Source organism: Halichoerus grypus, chromosome 2 (genome assembly GCF_964656455.1).
Source record: "Halichoerus grypus chromosome 2, mHalGry1.hap1.1, whole genome shotgun sequence".
Classification (NCBI taxonomy): domain Eukaryota; kingdom Metazoa; phylum Chordata; class Mammalia; order Carnivora; family Phocidae; genus Halichoerus; species Halichoerus grypus.
Genome location: NC_135713.1, coordinates 124,213,267 through 124,234,407, shown reverse-complemented (window position 1 = coordinate 124,234,407; position 21,141 = coordinate 124,213,267). Strand labels below are relative to the sequence as shown.

The window sequence follows — 21,141 nt, the reverse complement described above, 5'->3', positions numbered from 1 at the left end:
TTTCCTAGACCTTCTGTAACAAAGCATTATAAACTTAAAGCCTTAAACAACAGAAATGTGTTTTCTTACAGTGCTAGAGGCTACAAATCCAGGATCAAGGTGTTGGCAAGGTTGATTCTGTCTAAAGGCTCTGAGGGAGGATCTGTTCCAGGCCTCTCTCCTGGCTTCTGATTCGCAGCAACGCTTAGCATTTCTTGACTTGTAGACCCCTGATTCCATCTCTGCCTCTGTTGTCATGTGGCATTCTTCCTATATGTCTTCACATGGCCTTTTATAGGGTTACCAGTCATTGGATTTGGGCTCATTCATATCTGGTATGACCTCATCTTAACTGATTATATCTGAGGTTCCACGTGGACGTGCAGTTTGGCAGGGGGCACTGTTCATCCCCGTAGGGAAACCAGCAGAGGTGTTAAGGGCAGGGGGATTTACATTTCAAGAAGACTGTCTGAGATAGCAGAGGGGTCAGGATGCCTGCCTGTCCAGGTGGAGACGATGTGCCTAGAAGTGGAGGGAGCTGATAGGAACGCTGTACGTTCCCCAGGGACTGATGGGGCACGCTGAGGGACTGGCTCTGGAGGCGAGTGAGGAGGAGCTAGGTCCTGAAGGGTGACTCCAGGGTCTCAGCACTTACATCCCATCTCGCCCCGCCCCCAGCAAAGTCCCTCCCCAGATCGTCTCGGCCTGGATCAGTCAGGCCAAGCCTGGCACGCTAGCCACAAGGCCTCGCTCTGCCTCTCCCACTCGGCCTGACTGCCCCTTTGTGCAGGAAGCCTTCTCACCACCCCAAGTGTGGGTCAGGGCTGCCTGGTCCTGTCAGTACTCGCTCTGCATCCCTCTGCCCTGCTAGGCAAGAAGCCCTCAGAAGAAAGGGATCTCCCCGATGGCACCGCGTGCCACAGAGCCCAGGGTCCAACACCACATGAGTTCCCAGAGCCACAGCTGGTGTTCAGGGATGTGTGGTTGCGAGGAGGTCCTGAGGAAGTCCAGGATTTGGGAGGAAGCAAGGGCTCTTAGGCTGGGCCAGGCGGCTGCCCCTTAGGGAGGTGTGGGCCTCGGATGGCCTGTGTCCGTGGTCTAGGCTGGTGCACACAGGAGTGTGGAGTGTGCTTAAGAGTTCCTGCAGAGCCTGGCATTCTGGGATCCCTTTCACTACTAGGCTCAGGAAGGAAGGGGAGGATGCCCATGTCTGCAGAGAGGTGTGATCACAGCTACCCCCAGGCCAGGAGAAAGGGAGGTCATGACAATAGGCAGGGGCTTTGGAACCCATTGGTCTCCCCTAGGCAGCTTAAGGACATGAAGCCTGAACTCGGCTTTGAAGGCAGAACCCAGCTGCAGACAGAGGGACTGGCCTGGTGGGACCCAGATTTCTAGCTCACAGCTTCTGGCCAGCTGTCCCTGCTTTGAGGCTCCAGCCTGAGCCGAAGACGATGCCAGAACAAGGAAATGTCTTGAGTGGGGAGGCCTGGTCTTGGCCCCAGAAGTGTGCTCCATCCTGAGAGCAGCTGTGAGGGGATGGCTAGGGAAACGTTCGAGGGGGACAGGGAGAACATGGCCCAGGTTTCCGGTTCTTCTGGAACAGCTACAGAGTGGGTCTGTGTCCCATGAGCTAAGCAAGCTTGTCTCCCAGACACTAGACACTCTTCCTAGCTGACTGAAGGGAGTCAGGGAGGCCCCTGCCCTTCCCCCTGAGGACTTCTGTCTCCTATAGGGACATAGCCATGTGGGCTAGGGGCCTTGGCCAGAGCAGGTGTGGGCTTGGCTCGGGTTCTAGTGCAGCAAGTGGACATGGCTTGGCCGCAGCAGGATCCGGCTGGGTCAGAAGCTATTCTGCTGGAGGTCTCCCTGCTCTGTGTCCCATGGCCATTTGTGTCTCAGGACAGGAGTTGGGTTTGCCATGGTGCTTATGGCTGAGGAATGTCTTTGAAAAAGAGGCCTTGGACAGGAGGTGGAGGGATGGACTTGGTGACCTTGCCAGGCCCCAGTGACCTTGGGGCACTGTGTATGTAGGGGAGGGCAGCTACATTGGAAGGGCCTGGAGGGGCACCATGGCAGCCTGGGCCCGGAAGTGAAGGCCAAGAGGAGGCGGGTGGAGTCACCAGCCTGAGCTCACCAGACGCTCTCCCTGCACACTCTGGTTCAGTGGGGGCTGCAGGATCAAGGCTGTGGCTGGCCTGTGTTTTGGACCAGAGAACTGTGGCTCCGGGCTGAGGACTCACTTGGGGCTTGGGAACTGATTCCCAGATGTCCCTGGCAGGTTAGGCAGTGGTGGCCCCCGGAGCTGGGAGGTCAGGGGTGACCGCCCATGAATAAAGTGGAAAACCTCTCCCTCGTCTCCTCAGGTTAGAAATCTATGCTACATGGTGACAAGGCGCGAGAGAACGAAGCACGCCATCTGCAAACTGCAGGAGCAGATATTCCACCTGCAGATGAAACTGATTGAACAGGATCTGTGTCGAGGTAGGCGCCTTCCCTGCGCATCACCAGCCCCCGCTCAGTGTGCATGCTGTCAAGGGGCCGGGGCCCAAGGAGGGGGTATGTTCAGGGCCTGGTGAGGGCATGTGCACGGAGCCAGGGACCACTGGCCCGTACACGGACCCTTCGTAACCCACTAGTAGACCAAGATGGGATTCCCAGGGCCCTAGTTGTGTGTTGGCTGACAAGGAGCCAGGGATAGGAATGTGGGCATCGGGCCTGTCCTGAGGGAGCTTTCTGGTCCACTGGGAACACCTACGTAGTTGCAGGGCCATCGTGGTTCGGGAGTGGATGGCATGGGAACAGTGGCTCTAGGCTGGTGTTGGGGCAGGAAGGGCCGGAAGCTGGTGAGCTTCCCTGAACCCGTGTGCCTCCATGTGGATCCTGAACCAGGCAGCTGCCTCAGAGATGGAAGAGGACCTGTGTGTTCTTTCCCTCTGACCTCAACTGAGAATTTAGATGCTGTACCAGCAGCTTTTTTCTCTGTTAAACTCTTGCCGTCACATGCACTTAACAGATCTGGAAATCAAGGGCAAAGAAGCTGCAACATTGTTCTTGTCTGTTGGTTGTGTGGATTCTGCCCGACACCAGGCCCTTCCCAGAGTGGGTGCATGTTAAGGAGGGCACTGCTTCACTCAAAAAATGGCGCTCTCGTGTTGGATGATACGTAGCTGGATGGAGAGAGATTTTGAGCCAGGAGCCGCCGCTGCCAGTTCAGCCTCCGGGTCAGGCTGGGCCTGGTGTGGAGAGGAACTGGAGCTGCTGGGCCACCCCCAGAATGAAGGACTGCATGGCTGGGATCACAACCCACTCTGTCCTAAGAAACCAGCCCTACCCAATACAGGTGTTGGTTCAGGCCGGGTCATGTCCACACAGAGGTCAGAGCTTACCGTGCCTCCCCAGGACTGGCAGCTTCCTGGCCGCCTGAGCTTTCCAGGCTCCCTCTTGTTTGTTGGTTTTTTGCAGCAAGCATTAACAGTGTAGACAGCATGCCAGGCTCTGTGCCGGGCACCGCAGGGCACACTGCCATGGACTGAATGGATAGAGTTCCTGTCCTTGTGGAGCTCACCATCTGGAAAGGTAAAGGAGAGGGTGCCCAAGGGGCTGAGGTCGGCACCAGTGCAGGGACAGAGCATCAGGGATGGCTTCGCAGCAGTGGTGATTCTGGAAACACATCGGGCTCCCTGGGACCTCACTGTGGCCGCACGTCCGTCTGCAGAAGGAGAGCCCCACGATCAGGGCAACAGAAAGTGGCAGGGCATGTGGTAGTCTCAGGTACAGAATTCCAGAAACCTGGTCAAGAGCCAGGGCCCGATCCCCGTGTGGAGCCTGGGGACTTTTGCAGCTCTTAGACCTAAGTGGCAGCAACAGGCAGCTCTTTGTTCAGAGCAGGCCATTTGGAGAGGGGACTGGTTTGCCTGTGCTGATGCCCTCGGGGTTGTGACATTCGGCCCTGGGACAGGACATGGCTACCAGCAGATTGTCAAGGCCTCTGTGGCCAGAGGGCTGGAGAAGGCTTCCCACGGCAGTGATATTGATGCTGTGAGCTAAACCAGGTGGAGGGCAGGACAGTTTGGAATCCTAGAAGCCAGAGCCTGTCTTTTTAGAGAAACGGGAAGGAGGCTGGCCTAGCAGCCACTGGGGCAAAAGGATGATGTCTCAAGTGAGGTTTGGGGGTTGATGGGGTCAGACATGCAAGGTTTTATGGCCTCAAAGAGCTCAGACTTTCCTGAGGGCAGCGGGGGAAACTTCGAAGTCTCCCTCCCAAGTATGTAGGCACAGGTCCCATGTCAGAGATGAGGCTCCCGAGGCCTGGCCTGAGGTTGCCCCGGGGATTAGCGGCAGAGCCGGGGAGACTGCATATCCCTCAGCCTTCTCATAAAGCTTCATCTGGGAAGCACGCCAGCCTCTGGCTGAAAAGCTAGGAGATTTCTGGCAGCTGGGCCTCTCCCTGCAGGTGTCCTCCCCTGTTCCAGCGTTCTCGGTGGCTCCCTAGGCCTGTATGGTCAGGGACCAAAAGGATATGAGGGCCAGGTGTGCACCCCAAGTCTGCCATCTACTGCGTGACCTCAAGAGCAGATCAGGAGACCAGGCAGGAGACTTGCTCAAGGGCCTGACTAGAACCCATGTCTCTCGACTCCTCAGTGTTTTCTCCACCTCCTCCTGCTTGGCTCCTCAGCCTGGCATTGAAGGCCCTGTCCTGGCCACTCACCTCCGCCACCCTCCCCACCCACTAGGATTCCCTCCACATCTGTAGGCATGTAGCTCAGCCTGCATTCCAGGTCCTACAGGGATGTTCTCCACCCTCTTCGTGGCCCTGTGCCCTCCCCAAGCCACTCAAGGGCAGCAGTAGACAGTGACCCCCCCTTCCCCACCAGTCCCTGACTCATAGGAGCCCCACTTACCCAGCCGCCCGTGGCTCTGAGCCTGGGGCCCGTCAGCAGGGCAAGGTGACCTGGAAGGTGAGGCGCAGGTGAGTGAGGACTCTTAGACTGGTCGGCAGTGATCTTGGTTTTGGCTGAGCTGCTTGGGCTAACCACCTCCCTCCTGCTCTCTCTTTCCCTGGCACAGAGGGGTCTGGGAGGAGAGCAAAGGGCAAGAAGAGTGACTCGAAAAGGAAAGGCCGCGAGGGCCCGAAGGGCAGCCCAGAGAAGAAAGAGAAAGTGAAGGCGGGGCCCGACTCAGTCCTGGGGCAGCTGGGTGAGTTGAGTGGCACACTGGCCGGGCAGACATGGCCAGGATCACACCATCACTCCATTTGCAGCCCCCAACCTAAGGCCAGCAGGGTCTACCGGTACCTCCATTGCACAGAGTAGGAAGCCCAAAGGACTAAGCAGGCCCTTCCATGCCCAGGTGCTCACACCTTTTAGCCTAAAGGAAACAAGGTAGGGTCTCAGAGTCCTGTCTGCATCCCAAGAAATTCCTCTTGTGTAGACCTGGAGACTGGGCCAGGGGCTCAGGAGCCTGCACACAGATTCCCCTAGCCAGAGTCCTGGATGCCAGATTTTTCTGGAGGCCCTCAAGGGACCTGTAGGCCATCTAGGCCCTTCCAGAACGAAGCCCTCTGCTGGGAGATGAGGGTCTGCCAGAATTCTCCATCCTACTCCCACCCTGCTGGAATTTCTCCAGCGAGCCCTCCCTTCAGCACCAGGGAGCCTTCCTGGAGCTACCCCGAGAGAGCCAAAGGAGTGGCCACAGGACTGGCCTAGCCCATCGTCACTCACAGAATCCTTACTGCTGCTGCATTAAGCAGAACAGCCCTTGAGGGTCCCCTGGCTTTGGGCTCTGTCTCCCAGGGTGTCACATGCTTCCCCTAGAACACTTCTCAGGGATGACTGTGGCATCTTCCAGACCTCACCTCCAGCAAGGAAGCCTCAGGTTATCTTGTATTTCCATCAGTCTCAGGAAGGGGACCACATGGGTATCAAAAGAAAAGCCCAGGATCACCTGCTGGCCCGGACCCCCAAGAGGGAATTTCTACCTAGAAGCCCTTCACTACCCTGTTCACACCTGACACACTGATCCAGCTCCTCTGCTTTGGAAGCAGCGCTCATAAAAACCCAGCGCCCCTGATGGCGTGAGGGCATTTCCTTTCATTCCTCCATCCCCTGCATCGCCGGGAAGGGGGTGGTGAGCAGAGCTGGCCTCACGGGTGTGTACTTGTGCCATCTCAAAGGGCTCTTGCTTGGTTTAGTGCTCTACTTTGTTGCCTTGAAATACCTTAATAATTTTTGAACAGGGAGCCCACGTTTTCACTTTGCATTCTGCACCACAAATCATGAAACCAGTTCTGGGAATAGGTTGATCTGGGGAAAAGGGGAATATGGTGTGGACCCCCCTCTTCGGTGGTGTTGGTGGGAGGGATCAGCAAATCAAGATGGCTCCATGGGGTCTGGCACAGAGGGAGGGAGGCAGGTGCACCATGGCCTGCTGGGGAGGGTCTGAGAGGGCTTCCTGAGAGAGGGTGGGACCCACACCTGCGAGTATCTCACTTGCGTCCTGTCTCCCCTCGGCCAGGCCTGTCCACCTCCTTCCCCATCGATGGCACCTTCTTCAACAGCTGGCTGGCTCAGTCAGTGCAGATCACGGCGGAGAACATGGCCATGAGCGAGTGGTCACTGAATAACGGGCACCGCGAAGACCCCGCTCCAGGGCTGCTGTCAGAGGAGCTGTTGCAAGATGAGGAGACACTGCTGAGCTTCATGCGGGACCCCTCGCTGCGACCTGGGGACCCTGCCAGGAAGGCCCGGGGCCGCACCCGCCTGCCTGCCAAGAAGAAGCCACCACAGGATGGGCCTGGCTCACGGACAACTCCAGACAGATCCCCCAAGAAGCCCTGGGGCCAGGATGCAGGCAGCGGCAAGGGGGGGCAAGGGCCAGTAGCCCGGAAACCAACACGGCGAACGCCTTCCCACCTGCCGTCTAGCCCTGCAGCTGGGGACTGTCCCATCCCAGCAGCCCCCGAGAGCCCCCCTCCTCTGGCCCCCGAGACCCCGGACGAGGCAGCCCCAATGGCTGCCGACTCGAATGTCCAAGTGCCTGGCCCTACAGTGAGCCCCAAGCCCTTGGGCCGGCTCCGGCTGCCCCGCGAAAACAAGGGAACCCGGAGATCGCCAGGTGCCAGGCCTGATGCTGGGACAGGACCGCCCTCTGCTGTGGCCGAGAGGCCCAAGGTCAGCCTACACTTTGACACTGAGACCGATGGTTACTTCTCTGATGGGGAGATGAGCGACTCAGATGTGGAAGCTGAGGACAGTGGGGTGCAGCGGGCTCCCCGGGAAGCAGGGGCTGAGGAGGTGGTCCGCATGGGGGTGCTGGCCTCCTAAGTCACCCCCTACCCCGTCCCAGGCCCTGCCCTGGTCCTCCCGTGAGACCTCAGCCCAGTCACAACTGCCATTTCCAATCTCTGCTGAGTGTCTCAGACCCTTGAGACTGCCACTCTGTTGTGGTTTTATTTTTAATATAGAGAGAGTTTTGAATTCCACACTGTTGTCTTTCTTCTGTGCTGGCCTAGGACAGTAGGATTCCTTCCACGGCTCTGGCCGCAGGGACTGTCGCAGGTCCTGTGCACCATCCCTGCCTGGGCAGTGCCCCGCCCTGGCCCGCGCGGCGTCGCTGGGCTCCTGGCTAGATGTAGGCAAGGTGAAGAAGAGCTCAGGCCTCCAGCCCGCTGCCACTGGGTGACACAGACCGTCGTTTGGGCATTATTTCATGGCAGATGGGCCAGCCCAGGGCCTGCCCCGCCTTGCCCCCAAATCCCACTGGGGTCCATTTGGGGGGTCCTGCTGCACTCCACTGATCCCCAAGGAAGTATGCTAAGTGATACCCAGCCAGAGTCTACTCACTGTCACAAGCACAACGAGCTTATACAAGAAAGCACTGAGGGGGCGCAGAGGGCCCGCTGGTTCCAGAGGAACCACAGCTGTTCCTGATCAACCCCCATCATCTGAGGCCTGCCCGCCCACCCCGCGACCCCCCACTCCCTTGCCGCTCCGCCCCTGCCAGTGCCCAGCCCGGCAGCTCTGAGAAGGGGTTCCTGGAATCCTTCCTGAGCTGTGCCATTTACTCAGGGGACTCCCAAACAGCCAGCCGCCAGTGCCGGTGGGAGCTGCAGGGGAGGGCCAGTGCCCGGACAGGGGCGTGGGGCTCAGACTCGCCCACTTAGAGAATTGCTCTGGGGCTCCAACTTCCTTCCTTCCTTCGGGGCCAGTCTCGGCCGAAGTCTGGTCACTCCCAGACAGCTGACCTGACCAGACCAGACCGTTTGCCTTTCCAAGTTTTCCAGTCCTGCTAAGAGACGAGCTTCTTCCTCGGTTTCCTTTTGGAAACTCCTCCTTCCAACAAGCAGTGGGATCCCGGGGCCTGGGGCAGATTTCAAGTCTTGCTGGATGTTCCTGGTTCCTCTGTCCCTGTGAGCTGTTACCCCCTCTCCTGGGTATGCCCTCCCTCCCCACCACCGACCCACCTGCCGCCTTTTCCGTCCCACCCTCTAGGTCCCAGGTAGTTGCTCTGAAGAGTTTCAGTGGAGTGGCCCCAGGGTGATAGCTCAGGGAACAAACACAAAAGGAATTCAGTGAAAACATGGGTTTTTTTCTTTCGTGAATTACTCCTGGGTCACTTCCGCCACTGGTGAAGCCAGAACTTCTCCAACGAGAACCTTGCAAAAGTCCAGTGAATCAGTCGAATCATTCTATGGATGCCAAAGAATATTTTGACCATAATACAGCACAGCCTGGACCTGACAACTTGTCACTTGGACTTTTTTTTTTTTTTTTTAAATGGAGTTCTTTAGCAACAAAGTGTAGAGACACGTTCATTGCACACACCCAAGGAGGCGAGCCCAAGCTCTTGGAAGAGGGTGCTGTTCTGCTGCTGAACTGTTAGAATCGGGAAGCGGGAACCAGCGCTGGATTTCAGATCCTGGGCTGGGCCCACTGTGAGCTTTCCCAAACTCTGAGACTCAACCGGGGGTGGGGGGGTAGAATACCGACCACAAAACCAGCATGGCGAAAGTCTTCACCATGTGGTTCCCCCCAACACAAATACACAACGCAGATCAGCGGGATGGGGAGCAGCGTGACCACCCACCCCCGACTGCAGAACTTTCAAGGTACGACAGTGGCATTGTCATCGACACTCAGTTTCGTGTGAATTTTAGCAAAACAGGAAGCAAAGACAGGACTCCGTTCAGAAGATTGGGCACATTGGTCCGGGTGGAGTGGACTCAGGGCGGGCTTCCAGGATTCTGGGCGTTGGGATGGCACAAGGCACCGTGGAGAGTTCAGTCTGCCTGCCTCCTTGGGAGTCACGGCCAGTGCAGCCTCTGCACCAGCGGCCCAACCCCCGTTCTCCGTTTACTGCCTTTGAACAGTCCTCCTTCCTTCCCCGTGCTTTGGGTCACAGTCTTGTCTGTGCTGGATTGCCCGGTCTGACCTCGCAGGAAGCCAGGGGATGCGATTAAAGAGCGACCAACTCTGCCGGGGGTGGGCGTGGGGTGCCGGGAATGGCTCAGGCCCAATAGACTCAGCCCTTGCCCCCTCACCCTTTCATGCGTCCCGAGGCAGAGTCTGGGCTCCCCGGGGGCAGGAGAGAATGCAGCCTGGCTGGCCAGGGTCTGGTCCGGGTCGTCCAGGCGGGGCAGCCAGCTCTCTTCAGGGGGCCTCTGCCCAAGTTGGCCTCTGGATTCTCTTCTGTGTTGGCTCTTGGCTTTGGACTGGACTTTCCCTGGGGCCATGTCCTGCACAGGGCCCAGGGATCTGTTCAGCCAGCTGGTGAGGGATGTGGGGGGCCTTCACTCCCAGGCCAGCCCTAGGGCTGTTTTTGCCGGGCAGCTGTCCACCTCTAGACGCCCAGCAAGGCTACACAGAGGTCAGAGATGCTGGTCCCCGCCACTGTCATTTCCTCCATTAGCCACAGCCCCTTCCCTCTCTGGTGTACTGCCCGCCGTGTAGACAGCTTTGCCACCCCTGGCATTGAGGTTGGAAACAGGGAAGAAGGCAGGAGGCCTTTTGCAGGCCCGAGGCTGAGGCAGAGCTCCTGCTTGACCACATCTGCCCCCACTCACTGGCCCTCTTCTCGGAGGGAGAAGCTGCTCTGTTACTCATTCTGTCATTCCCCATTCTCCCAGTCCTGGCTGCACAGCTCCTCCCTCCCCCTCATCACAGCAAGAAAAGGATACGGTGCACGGAAAGTATTTTTATGGATCATAAATGTATTTTAAAGTGAGTAAGGAGAAGAAAGGTAGAAGGCTTTATTTTATTAAATGAGCTCTCTGACTTTGTGACAGTGTGTGAGCGTTTGTAATGTCAGGGTCTCGATTTCCTTCGAGAAGCCACCAAGGTTCCAGACGTGGGTGCCGGACTGTAGGTGTGTGCGCCTGGGCCAGGGTGCAGGCCCTGCGTCCTTGTGCATGCGTGTCTGTGTGTTGTGTATGGGCACATTGTGGGACTGGCTGGGCAATTTCTAGGGAATCAACTGCCCACTACTAACAGACATTGGCGGCAGCTGGACTGGGCATTTCCTTGCTCACTGCCAGATATGGTTAACCTCTGCCCGTGCCCAGAGCTCTGCAGAATGGTCTGGATGCCGTAGCAAGGCCCTGGGGGAGGCCGCTTCCCACGCCCCTGGCCCAGCTGGCCACATTGGCCAAGGAGCCAGGGCTGGAGTCCGTTCTTTAAGGCACTTCCTGCCACCTTGTCCCTCAGACGCACCAACACTCTGTGCTCCACAAAGGACTCGGGGTGGGGGGATGATATGAATGTCACAGGAGGTGACACCTTCTGTCCTTGTTTCAAAGAAAGTGATGTGCCATTTGTTAATATACAAGAGAAATACTGAAAATATATTGAAAAGAGCAATTTTAAATTATTTTTGGCTTATGTTGCAATATTTATTTTCTTGTATTAGAAAAGATTCCTTTGTAGAGAAAAAAATGTATTTTTCATTAACGCAAAGACCTATTTCCCTTTTTTGTACATTGTCCACGTTCGCTCCCCTTAACGAGCAATAGAATGTACAGCCGCCTTCCTGCGGCCGGAGCCCGCGCGCCCTGCATGATTCTGTGTTGCCGCTGCCGCGTAGCTCCCACTCCCATCCTGTCCTGCTCACTCATGGGGGTTTCCGGACCCCGGCCCCCACCAGGGCCTGTGTCTCAAGGAGCCCTTTGCACTCCTCGTGTGTTGGCAAACGCAGTGAATAAAGCAATGTTTTCCGTGCCGGCTGGTGTGAGGCTCTGTTGCGCTGGGCGGGGGGAGGGGGTCCACACCCCACAGCCAGCAGGAGGCCTGGGGAGCCAGCGAGGGCTCTGCGCGTCCCGCGGGCCCTCGTGCTTCCTGCAGAGGAGTCCTCTAGCGATGCTCCTCGACAGCGCCCAGAAGGCACCGGGGGCTGTGCTCAAGGGCAGTGTTTTGTTGGCTCCTCGCTGTCCGCATCCACCGGGATTCCAAGCGGATGAGGGAGGCGCCCAGAGCCACAGCTGTGATGAGAGGAGGGGTTCCGCATCACCCGCAGGACTGCTGTGCTCGGCCCACCCCGTCGTGAGCCACCCTCCTGGGACAGTGGGAAGGTTTGCGGACAACCTTGGGCATCTGTCCCTCCATCGGGGAAGGTGCTGGCCCAGGTTTGTTTTTCATTCCCGATTGCCTGAGCACCTGCTTGGTGCCGGGCTCTGGAAGCTGTTAGGTAAGTGTAGCCACCATCCCTGCCCCAGGGCAGCTCACTGTCCAGCAGGGACTCAGACGATGAGGGGACAGGGAGTTACGGAGGCCCTGGCTGGTTTGGGGATGGGAGGCATTCAGGATGGGTTTCCTTGAGGAATGGAGACCATTCATTCATTCATTCATTCAATGAATCTCAGCTATATACCTCCTTCTGCCAGCGTGCTGGGCTGTATACCAAACGTCACCAGGATCCTGCCATCCTAGAGCTTCCAGGCAACGGAGACCTGAAGAATAAACGGTTGCTCGGTCAAGGGCAGCTGGATAGAAGGAAGGGCCAACAAGCATTCCTGAAACGGCTTGGGCATGTGCAAAGATGTATCAAACTATGCAGAGTAGGAAGGGGTCTTCAACCTCCTCTGAGAGCCCCAGGCGGGCAGTTTGGGAAGAGGGTGGAATTGGGACTCAAGGAACCTAGCTTCTGGAGCCACCGACTTAGTTGTTTGCCACCGAGAATTGCCCCATTTTGTCACTGCAATAGGCAGTAGCCCCCAAGGCTGCCTCCAGATCCAAGGTTCTGCGACCACAATGCAGAAGACATGGGAAGGGAACCTGGGGCTCCGCATTGGCCAGCCCACCTGTCAGAGGGGCCAGCTGCCCTGGGCTCACACCCCAGCACCCCAGCCTCTCGGTCCTCCCTCCGCCAGCACCACGCCACGTGCACTTGGCCACCTTGGTCCAAAAGAGTGAGGCAGGCGCCCTGCTGCCAGACCCACACCTGAAAGCTGACCTGGCTGCTACCCGTGGGGCCAGAGAGGTCAAGACACCTGTGGGTCTAAAGCAGCAGTGTTCGGTAGACATCAGGTGCGATCACACGTGTAAGTCCGGTAGCCGCAGGTTTTAAAAGTAAAAATAAACACGTAAAATGGAACTTTAACCTATCAGATCCAAATACAACCACTTAAACGTGTAATTCATATAAAACAACTACTAATGAGAGATTTTACATTCTTTTGTACTAAATCCTCACAATCCAGTGTGTATTTTATATTTATAGCACATCTCAGTTTGGACTAGCCACCTTTCGAGCTCAATAGCCAGGTGGCTAGTGCCTACTCTATTGGGCATCATAGCCCTAGAAGCCATCGGGTGTCTCCCGGTTTGCTTTGGATTGACCCAGGCTTGTGAGGGGTGAGGGACAGACAACCATGAGGAGTCCTTGGCCCTCTTCCATGGGGGAAGGCAGAGGAGTAGACCTGGCCCTAGTTCCCAGCAAGTCCCTCTGGGGTCCCTCTCGGCACCCATTCAAGTCCACATGACTGCTTCACGGCAGGGGTCTCACAGCTGGTTGGGGCTCCTAGGTCTTTGCCCCTGTGGCTGCCTCTGCTGTCTCTCCCCCGAGGGCAGGACAGGACGAGTGTGGACTGAAGTGTTCCCAGCTCCCTCGTGCCGGGCCAGTTCTCTCCCAGGATCTCCCAGGAGCGGTGCGGCATTCGTCACCCTTCTATCTTGCCTGCATTGATTCCACGCTCACTGAGCACCTGCTACTGGGCCCTGAGGACATTAGGATGACCACATGCCCCTAGGGAGAGACCAGGCCGGTGTGGGAGACACACTTTAATCATGTAATCCCAGAGCAGCGTCCATTACTAAGACCATACCGTAAGTATAAAGCTGGGTGGCAGGAGGTCTCTGAGAACTTCCTTTGTTCTCACCAAATTTCTGCAAGGGTAGGCTATGGGGTGCCATCTGCTGCCTGTCGGGCCCCAGCCCAGATGGCTCCAGCAACAAGTCTCAAGGCCCACAGGGCCAGGGCCAACCATGCAGTCCCTAGTCTCAGAACTCCAGACCTCCTTCTCCCACACCCCCCTATGCATGGCCCTTCAGCCCTTCATGAGCCAGCACAGAGAAGGAGCTTCTTGATCAGCCTTCAGGATAAGGGAGAAGAGGTCTCCTGAGAGCATAAGGCATTGGTTTAGGCCTGTGGGGTGCCCACCCTGGGTAGGGTGGGTGGACTGAGGATTTCCAGGCCCTGCTGTCTCGTAACTGCTAAAGCAAGGGAGGCGATCAATGGCGGGTTGGAGAGGGAACATTCTGTGCTCCCAGAGACGGCCTCAGTCCCTCTCATCGCACCTCTGTCTGTGCCCAGAGGCAGCAAAGGCCCTTTTTCTGGGAGAGGAGGGTTTCGGGACTCAGAGACACTGTGGACCCATGCCAGCAGGTTGCTCAAAGTGGTCTCATGCACCACTCCCCTTCACAGGAGAGAGCCCCACAGTGCAGCGTCGCCTGGCCAGGCTCTTGAGGGCATCCACAAAAGGGCTGACTCCTTCACACTCCGAAGGCCACGCCGCGGCTGCCCCTGTCTACCTCTGCCCCAGCCACACACTCTTCATTCCCCTGATGAGAAGCACAGGCAGGACATGAGGCTTCATGATCACCACTGGGGGGTTGCCTGATAAAAAAAAAAGAGATCATGAAAAATGGATTTCAGGGCAGCCTTCTGGGGTTCAGGCAGACTCACTGCCTAGTGTCAAAGAGAGCGAGGCAAGGATAGGGGTCAGTCAAGCAGGTGACTTAGGGGCAAGCTTAGTGCACCAGGATGGGGCTCGACACCCCGTGCTCCAAGCCAGGCCCGGAGTTCAGAAGCATCCATACCATCCATTCTCAGGGAACCTGGGTCGGGATGCAAAGGTCCTTGCCCTGGCTTGTGAGGGAGCCCCTCGGTGGGTTAGGAGGTAGGGTTGCCAGATTTAGCAAATAACAGTACTGGACCCACAGTGAAACTAGTACTTCAGATAAATACTGAATAATTCTTTAGTACAAGTATGTTCCGAATATTGCATCCTGGATTTTAACCTGGCAATCCTAGCGGGAGCCTCGTGTCCTCCACTGTATCGTGGCTCATGCAGAGGGGTGGCGCTAGCGAGTGATTTGCATGGTGTATAAACTGGAGCAGATCCCAGACTGTCCCCACAACCCCAAAATGCTCACCCCTGAAGTTCAAGAGCAATGGAAAGGGGGCTGCCACCAGTAGCCAGGACACACGGAACCCAGGCTGCGCCTGTCCCCATTTCATCTCACATCCCAAGCTAAGGCTGAACGGAACTCCGTCCTGGAAGGGACCCTTCTTCCTAGAGCTGTCTGAGGCGCACGGGCCATTTATTTACTGACTCAGGTGAGTGTCTAAAACACTTCTATTGGTTGTAACACTATTCACCAAAGCCAAGAAGTGGAAGCAACCCATGTGTCCATCGGTGGGTGAATGGATAAGGAAATGGCAGATCCAGGCAATAGAATATTACCCGGTCTTGAAAAGGAAGCAAATTCTGACATATGAACATTGAACACATTTTGCTAAGTGAAATAAGCAATGGCAAAAAGCCACACCCTACACCACAGCGCCTGTAGGAGGTATCTAAAGGAGTCGGACTGGTGGAAACAGGAAGTAGAGAGGGGTTGCCAGGGGCTGGGGGCAGAGGGGGTGCGAGCTGCTCAGCGGGTGTGTGAGCTAGGATGCCAAGGGGAGTTGCTTGGATCAGAGGGCTGCAAGCGCTCAGTAGAAAGGAGGAGGGGGAAGGGACGACAGCAGGGAAAGAATGTGTCTGTTTTGTAGAACAAGCTGCTCCCACCCAGGAGACGGAGGGCCAGGTGCTCCACCGGCTACCCCGCGGCGGGAGCCAGCTCAAGCCGGACTGTTGCTGAGGTCTTGCAGAGAAGCCCCCTAAATTGCCCTGAAGTTACCTTTAGCTCATTATAATTCTAAGATCTCCTATGGGGGGTGGGGGTCAGCCATTTTTGAACATAACAATGTGTGCACTAGCGCCTTGACATACTGAGCATGTGCAGTTGATCCGAAGTGCTTAAGTAACAAAATACGGGTAAGTTCCTTAATGGACCCGGCGCCCTGCCCCCGTTCTGAAGCTTACCGAATAAAAGACCCCGTCTAACCCTAAGAGGAGGCAGTGGTTTGAGAGCTATCTCCTTGTCTCCTTACTTGTGACAAGTAATAAAGACTTTGCTTTCAACACTTCCTTGGGTGGTGTTCAGTTTGAAGCACCCCAAGCAGCAGACCCCCTGAGTTCAGTTGCAGGTGCAGAGGCAGGATAGAGGATTCTGGGGATCTGGTGCACAGCAGTGAGCATATGGTTGACAGCACCGTACTTTACACTTAGAAGTTGGTATGTGGGGGCGCCTGGGTGGCTCAGTCAGTTAAGTGTCTGCCTTCAGCGGAGGTCATGATCCTGGGGTCCTGGGATCCGGCCTCACATTGTTGGGCTTCCTGCTCAGCTGGGGGTCGGCTTCGCCCTCTCCCTCTGCCCCTCCCCCCGCTGGCGCTGGTGCTCTCTCCCTCATACTCTCAAAATAAATAGATACATACATACATAAAAGAAGTTGCTATCTGTATTTTATGCTATGTGTTTTATCACCCTAGTTTAAAAAAAAAAGAATACTATGGGGGGACGGGGTCTGGAATCCCTGCCATATTCAGTAAGGTACAACTGCTTTGTTGCAAGAACAAACGTAACATTAAGCAAAAAGAAGCCATTCTAAAAAACTTTCAAAAAAAGTTCATATTGGGCCTCTGCCTTTCCTGGGGCACCCATGACTCCCGTACATCCCCCAACTCAAAGCTTAAACTCAAGGCTTCTTGCTGCAGAAATGGGGTAATTGAGAATTAAGGACTTGTATTTTGGCATTTGGGCCTCAATTTATTCATTTGTTAAATGAGGATGACAGTTCCTGCTGGGCCTCCCATGCGGGGCGGCTGAGAGGTGCTAAGGGGACATAGACATGAAGTGGGCAAAATGAGGACTCAGCGAAGGTGGAAGAAGAGGGGAAGAGGAGGTTTGGGCAGAGACCGCTCTAGGTTGAGGGGAGGAGGCCAGAGGGATTTGTTTACTAACTCACTTCCTGGAATCTGAGCTGGCAAAGCCTGGTTGTTTACAAGTTCTCATGGGCTTCCCTACCCTCAACCAGGACAACTGTGGTCTGGGGTGAGGGCTGAAATAGGGGCTGGTTGTACACCTCTGGGGGTCATCAGGGACCAGCTCATGTGATACCTGTGACAGCTGCCTGGGCCTGAGAAACCCCCAGCTTACCAATGTTCTGAGCTCCTTGGTGGCCTTCCTGTACACTTGAAACCTTGTAACCCAAGAGCTAGAGGGTAGCTGAATAGGACATCCCTCCTGCCCCCTCACCCCCCGCCCCTTTTTTGCAAAGAAGGAATGTTCCATGGCTAGGGACTGAATGTTGTGAGCAACATGAAACTCAGAAGAGCAGCTGGGGTTTGTAAGAGAAGCCAAGGCAGAAAAGTGACTCAGCAAAATAAACCTTCACCTGTGGATGTTCCAAACTCCAATTTTGGGGCTGTGGGTCATCACTGCCTGGTTCTGGTCACAAGTGCTTAGTTTCATAGCCTGGCTTCCCACATGCCAGCCATAACATTTATGCCCATTAGCTTACAGAAGGAAGCTTGGGAAGGAGGCCAGGTGGGCCTAATCGCTGCCTCATCCAATGTTAAGACTTGATAATGGGTTAATGTCAAAGAAAGAGCAGTGGGCCCTGAAGAGGCATCAGGAATCAGAAGGGATGCTCAAATCTCTGGGAAAACCGGCCCCCCCACCCCCCTGAAACCAAAGCACTTCCTTCTAGTCAAGAAAGGGTGTGGGACTGGCACCAACTTGCGCCATTAATCCTGGTTCCTGCTTGGCCTTCATCTGAGGAGCTGCATCTGGGTGATAGCACCTCCAGAGTTTGGGGGGTAGGGGGTTGTGAAACCTCATCTTGTTGCAGGTTCTTGTCTCACAAAGTTGAAGAATGAATCTCGCAGACAAATAGGTGAAGTGAGGTGAAAATGTATTAAGTGAAGGTGAGAACAGAAAGGAAAGAAAAAAAAGCTCTGTAGAGTGAGAGGGGTCCCATATGGGTTGCCACTGAGGGCTTTTATGGTCATCTTTTCTAGAAAACTGACCAGGGAACTTGGTAAATATCTCATCTATAACATTTAAGACAAACAAGGTGGATCTGTTCTGGTCCCTTCTCTCTGGTTAATATCTTGTCTATAACACTTCTCCACATCTGGGGTATCTGTGAGCCTGGTTACTGGTCCCCTATCTGTCTCTCCCTACCTAGCCTCGCCTGTCCTTTACTCAATCTTACAAAACAACTTCTTTAGAACAACCTCTGAATTTTAATGACAGAGAGACTGTCATTTTAAAAGCAATCCAGTGCTAAGTCATCGTGCTAAAAAAAAAAAAAAAAACTTCTTTAAATTCAACTATAATTGTCTCCTTGAAACTTGATGTCTCTATTCACAGGTCTTCCTGAGCCCTGGAGCCACAGAGATCATGTCCAGTCCAGTGTTCAATGGACAGCCCTTAGGCTATTTGATGAGTTAAGATATGCCCATCTGACTCTTCAAGTTGGGTACTTTCCTAGGGGATTAGAATGCAGGGTATGCCCCCCCTTATCCCTACAATTACACTTGAATTGTTTGATTGATGGAGCCACCAGATCCCCACACTTTTCAGGCAAGCCAGTCCCAGGTCAGAGGTTTGCAGAGAGAGGGGTCAGATGGGACAGATGCTGTCTCAGCTCCCCACTCTCCCAGCAGTATCCTCAGTGAGCACCCACCCACTACTGACCCCAGGGCTCAGCCAGGTGTTTTATAGGTTGGCAATCCCCGCTGTTTCAACAGCTTCAAGCTTGTCATTTAGTTTTACCTCCTATCAGGATCTTCCCCATTGTCAGCGCCACACATTCTAGTGCACATGCTCAACAGTCAGTGGCATTTTAAGAAGGACACGTCTATGCAGACGGTCCCAACTTCAAATAGCACGTCCAGATTCTGATTTGATGGTCCCAAGGGCAGAATATCCTGGTGGAGCACCAGCTCCTACCGTGGTTGGTGAACATGGTCATACATCATACAACGCTGGTTTTGGAACCGGTGTTAGAAATAACATATGTATCATTACAGGTGAGAAACAGGTAGGAGGATGGGAAAAAAAAACAAAACAGCCCTATTCTCCTGCTTCCTCCTCAGGTCAGGCTTCATGCTCTCCAGTCTTTCCCTCCACTCTTGCCTTCTCCTAGTACATTCTCTCCATAGTCCTCTTCAGGCACTGAACTCTACCAGTCCCCAAATTACAGCGTGGCCTTTATTGCCATGCCTTTGTCAGGCTACGGAACTGGCACATCCTCTCTCACTCCTCCTTCTAACCAGTTTGTACTCCTGGTGCCTGCTTTCTAGAAACCTCCTTGGTAATGTTTGGGCGCTTTTTCCTTTCACCTCCCATGGTGCCTTGGGCAGATCTTTACCCATTTTTCTGTATGTGATGCCAGTTGCCAGCAGGTGTTCAGGAAATGCCTATTGACTAAAGGAAAAGCAGACAGAAAGTGAGGCCGAGCATCCCTGAATCGAACACCAACACAGTACTTGGCAAGTGCCTGGTGACAAGTAGTAGTTCCCCATATGTAAAACTTTGTGTGTGAGAGAGGGGAAAATAAAAAAAAAGGAGAGAACCCTGGTAGGGACCCTCCTCCCTATTTTGCCCAGCCCAGCCCTGACACTTGGGGTGGTAGGCAAAGGCTGCCCAGTCATCACGTAGAACGGCCGGAGCACTGCTTCTCCGAGGAGGAAGGCAGAATGAGGCCCCAGAGAGTCCAAGAGGGGCCCCACTGCCACCCAACTACCAGAGGACTGATGATTCTGAGCTTGGCCCTATATAGAAGCTGCGGTAGAGAAAAACTCAGGCTGTTCTCTAGATAGCTTCGCGCCCCTGCCATCTGCTGCCAGGCAGTCAGGAAAGAAGGCAGCATTGCAGAGTTTCCTTCAGGAGCTGTCAGAGCTGTGTTCCTGGGCAATGGAGCCCTTAGTTACACACAAGCTCCCACCCACTTTGCTTCTCTCGACCGCCGACCCAGCCCTGCTAGCGGACGTTCTCAAAAGTGACCTCCCCGCTCTCTGCGCGCTCCCCGCCGCTCCGCCCCCGGGGCCCGAACGCCAGTCCCTCATAGGCCGGAGCCCTCCCCGTCGTCCCGCCCCCGCCGCCCGAACGCCAGTCCCTCATAGGCCGGAACGCTACCTCGGCGCTCTGCCCCGTGCTTTGGCCCCGCCCCCGCGCCCAGTTTGAAGAGTGTCCGGGGTAGGGTGGGCAAGTGGTGCTTTCTGTTGGCGGCTGAGGATCCACGCGTTTCCTCTGCCGGCGCGGCGTTCTGGAGGTAGTGGGAGGAAGACCTGGAGGCCGCGCCGGGCTCAAGGGGCAGAGAAAAGGGGGGCAAGGGTGGGCTTGCCCCCTACTGAGACCTCCAGGAGGAAGGGCAGTGGGCCGAGACCCGCACTGCTGATCTTCACTTCCCCTCAGGTGACCTGAGGCGTTTCCTTAGGTCACCCCCAATTCCTTGTCCCTAAATCAAAGCCTTAACTGCCCTGCCGGTTCCCCGCCTATTTTGGTTCACGAACTTATTTGAGACCCTTGTGCCAACTGAATCGTTTTCGCAGTAGAATTTACCAACACAGCAGAGCACAAAGCTCTGCATCAAATTTCAGAGGTTCGGGACGTTCTGACGAGTCAGGGAGCCCGTGTTAAGACCTCGCCGCCCCCAACACTTTTGCCTATTCGGGCATAAGCCAGGGGCTGTATTTTGTACATAAATGTACATTGTTATATATATATGACTACCGTTTGTTGAGGGCTTAGTACATTTTTGCGGTACATTTTCTTATCTTACCTTTCAACAATCCTTGGAGGTAAGAATTCTAATCTCCACCAAGGTTTAAAAAGCTTAAGTCATTTGTCATTGCTGAAAAAAGGGCTAAAGGAATTAAAAGCCCGATCCCACGAATAAAATTTAGGCCTTTCTTTATTCCTCCCAAACTGAGAGAGGACCACGGTTTGACCATCCTTTTTCTGCTGCAATAAGGCTGAAGAATATCAGATGGTAGCGATAATTGTGGGTCTAGAGTTGTTGATTCCGTGTGTTGTACACCTGAAACTAACGTAGCATTGTGCGTCAACTATGCTTAGTCAGTTTGAAGAACGGGACCCACTCCGAAAGCTAACAGTGGTTCATCATGCTGTTACTTTTTAATTTTTTTTAAATTTTAAAAGGATTTTATTATTTTTTTTAAAAGATTTTATTTATTTATTTGTCAGAGAGAGAGAGAGGGCCCAAGCAGAGGGAACGGCAGGCAGAGGGAGAAGCAGGCTCCTTGCTCAGCGGGGAGTCCATCCCAGGACCCTGGGATCATGACCTGAGCTGAAGGCAGACGCTTAATGACTGAGCCACCCAGGCATCCCGGTATTTTATGTATTTTAGTCAAAGATTTTATTTCTTATGCAAGAGAAGGGGAGGCGCGGGGCAGAAGCAGAGGGCGAGGGAGAGAGAAGCAGACTCCCTGCTGAGGGCAGAGCCTGATCCACGCTCAGGATCCCACGACCCTGAGATCATGACCTGAGCCAAAACCAAGAGTCAGAGGCTTCACCAGCCGGGCCACCCAAGCGCCCCA

The 21,141-nt window shown here is 55.0% G+C and overlaps 1 protein-coding gene across 11 annotated transcripts in view; it reads left to right on the top strand.

Annotated features, from left to right (window-relative positions):
* Nucleotides 1-11,189, top strand: part of JADE2 (jade family PHD finger 2) — a 52,317-nt gene extending 41,128 nt beyond the window's left edge. For 10 of the 11 annotated variants that reach the window (XM_036123928.2, XM_036123936.2, XM_036123938.2 and 7 more), the window contains 3 exons: nucleotides 2,343-2,460; nucleotides 5,047-5,175; nucleotides 6,493-11,189. In XM_036123928.2, the coding sequence (XP_035979821.1) occupies nucleotides 2,343-2,460; nucleotides 5,047-5,175; nucleotides 6,493-7,301 (1,056 nt within the window). In that variant the 3' untranslated portion in view covers nucleotides 7,302-11,189. The remainder of the gene's footprint in view (nucleotides 1-2,342; nucleotides 2,461-5,046; nucleotides 5,176-6,492) is intronic. The other variant, XM_078067506.1, reaches the window with a different exon arrangement.
* Nucleotides 11,190-21,141: the final 9,952 nt, after the last annotated feature.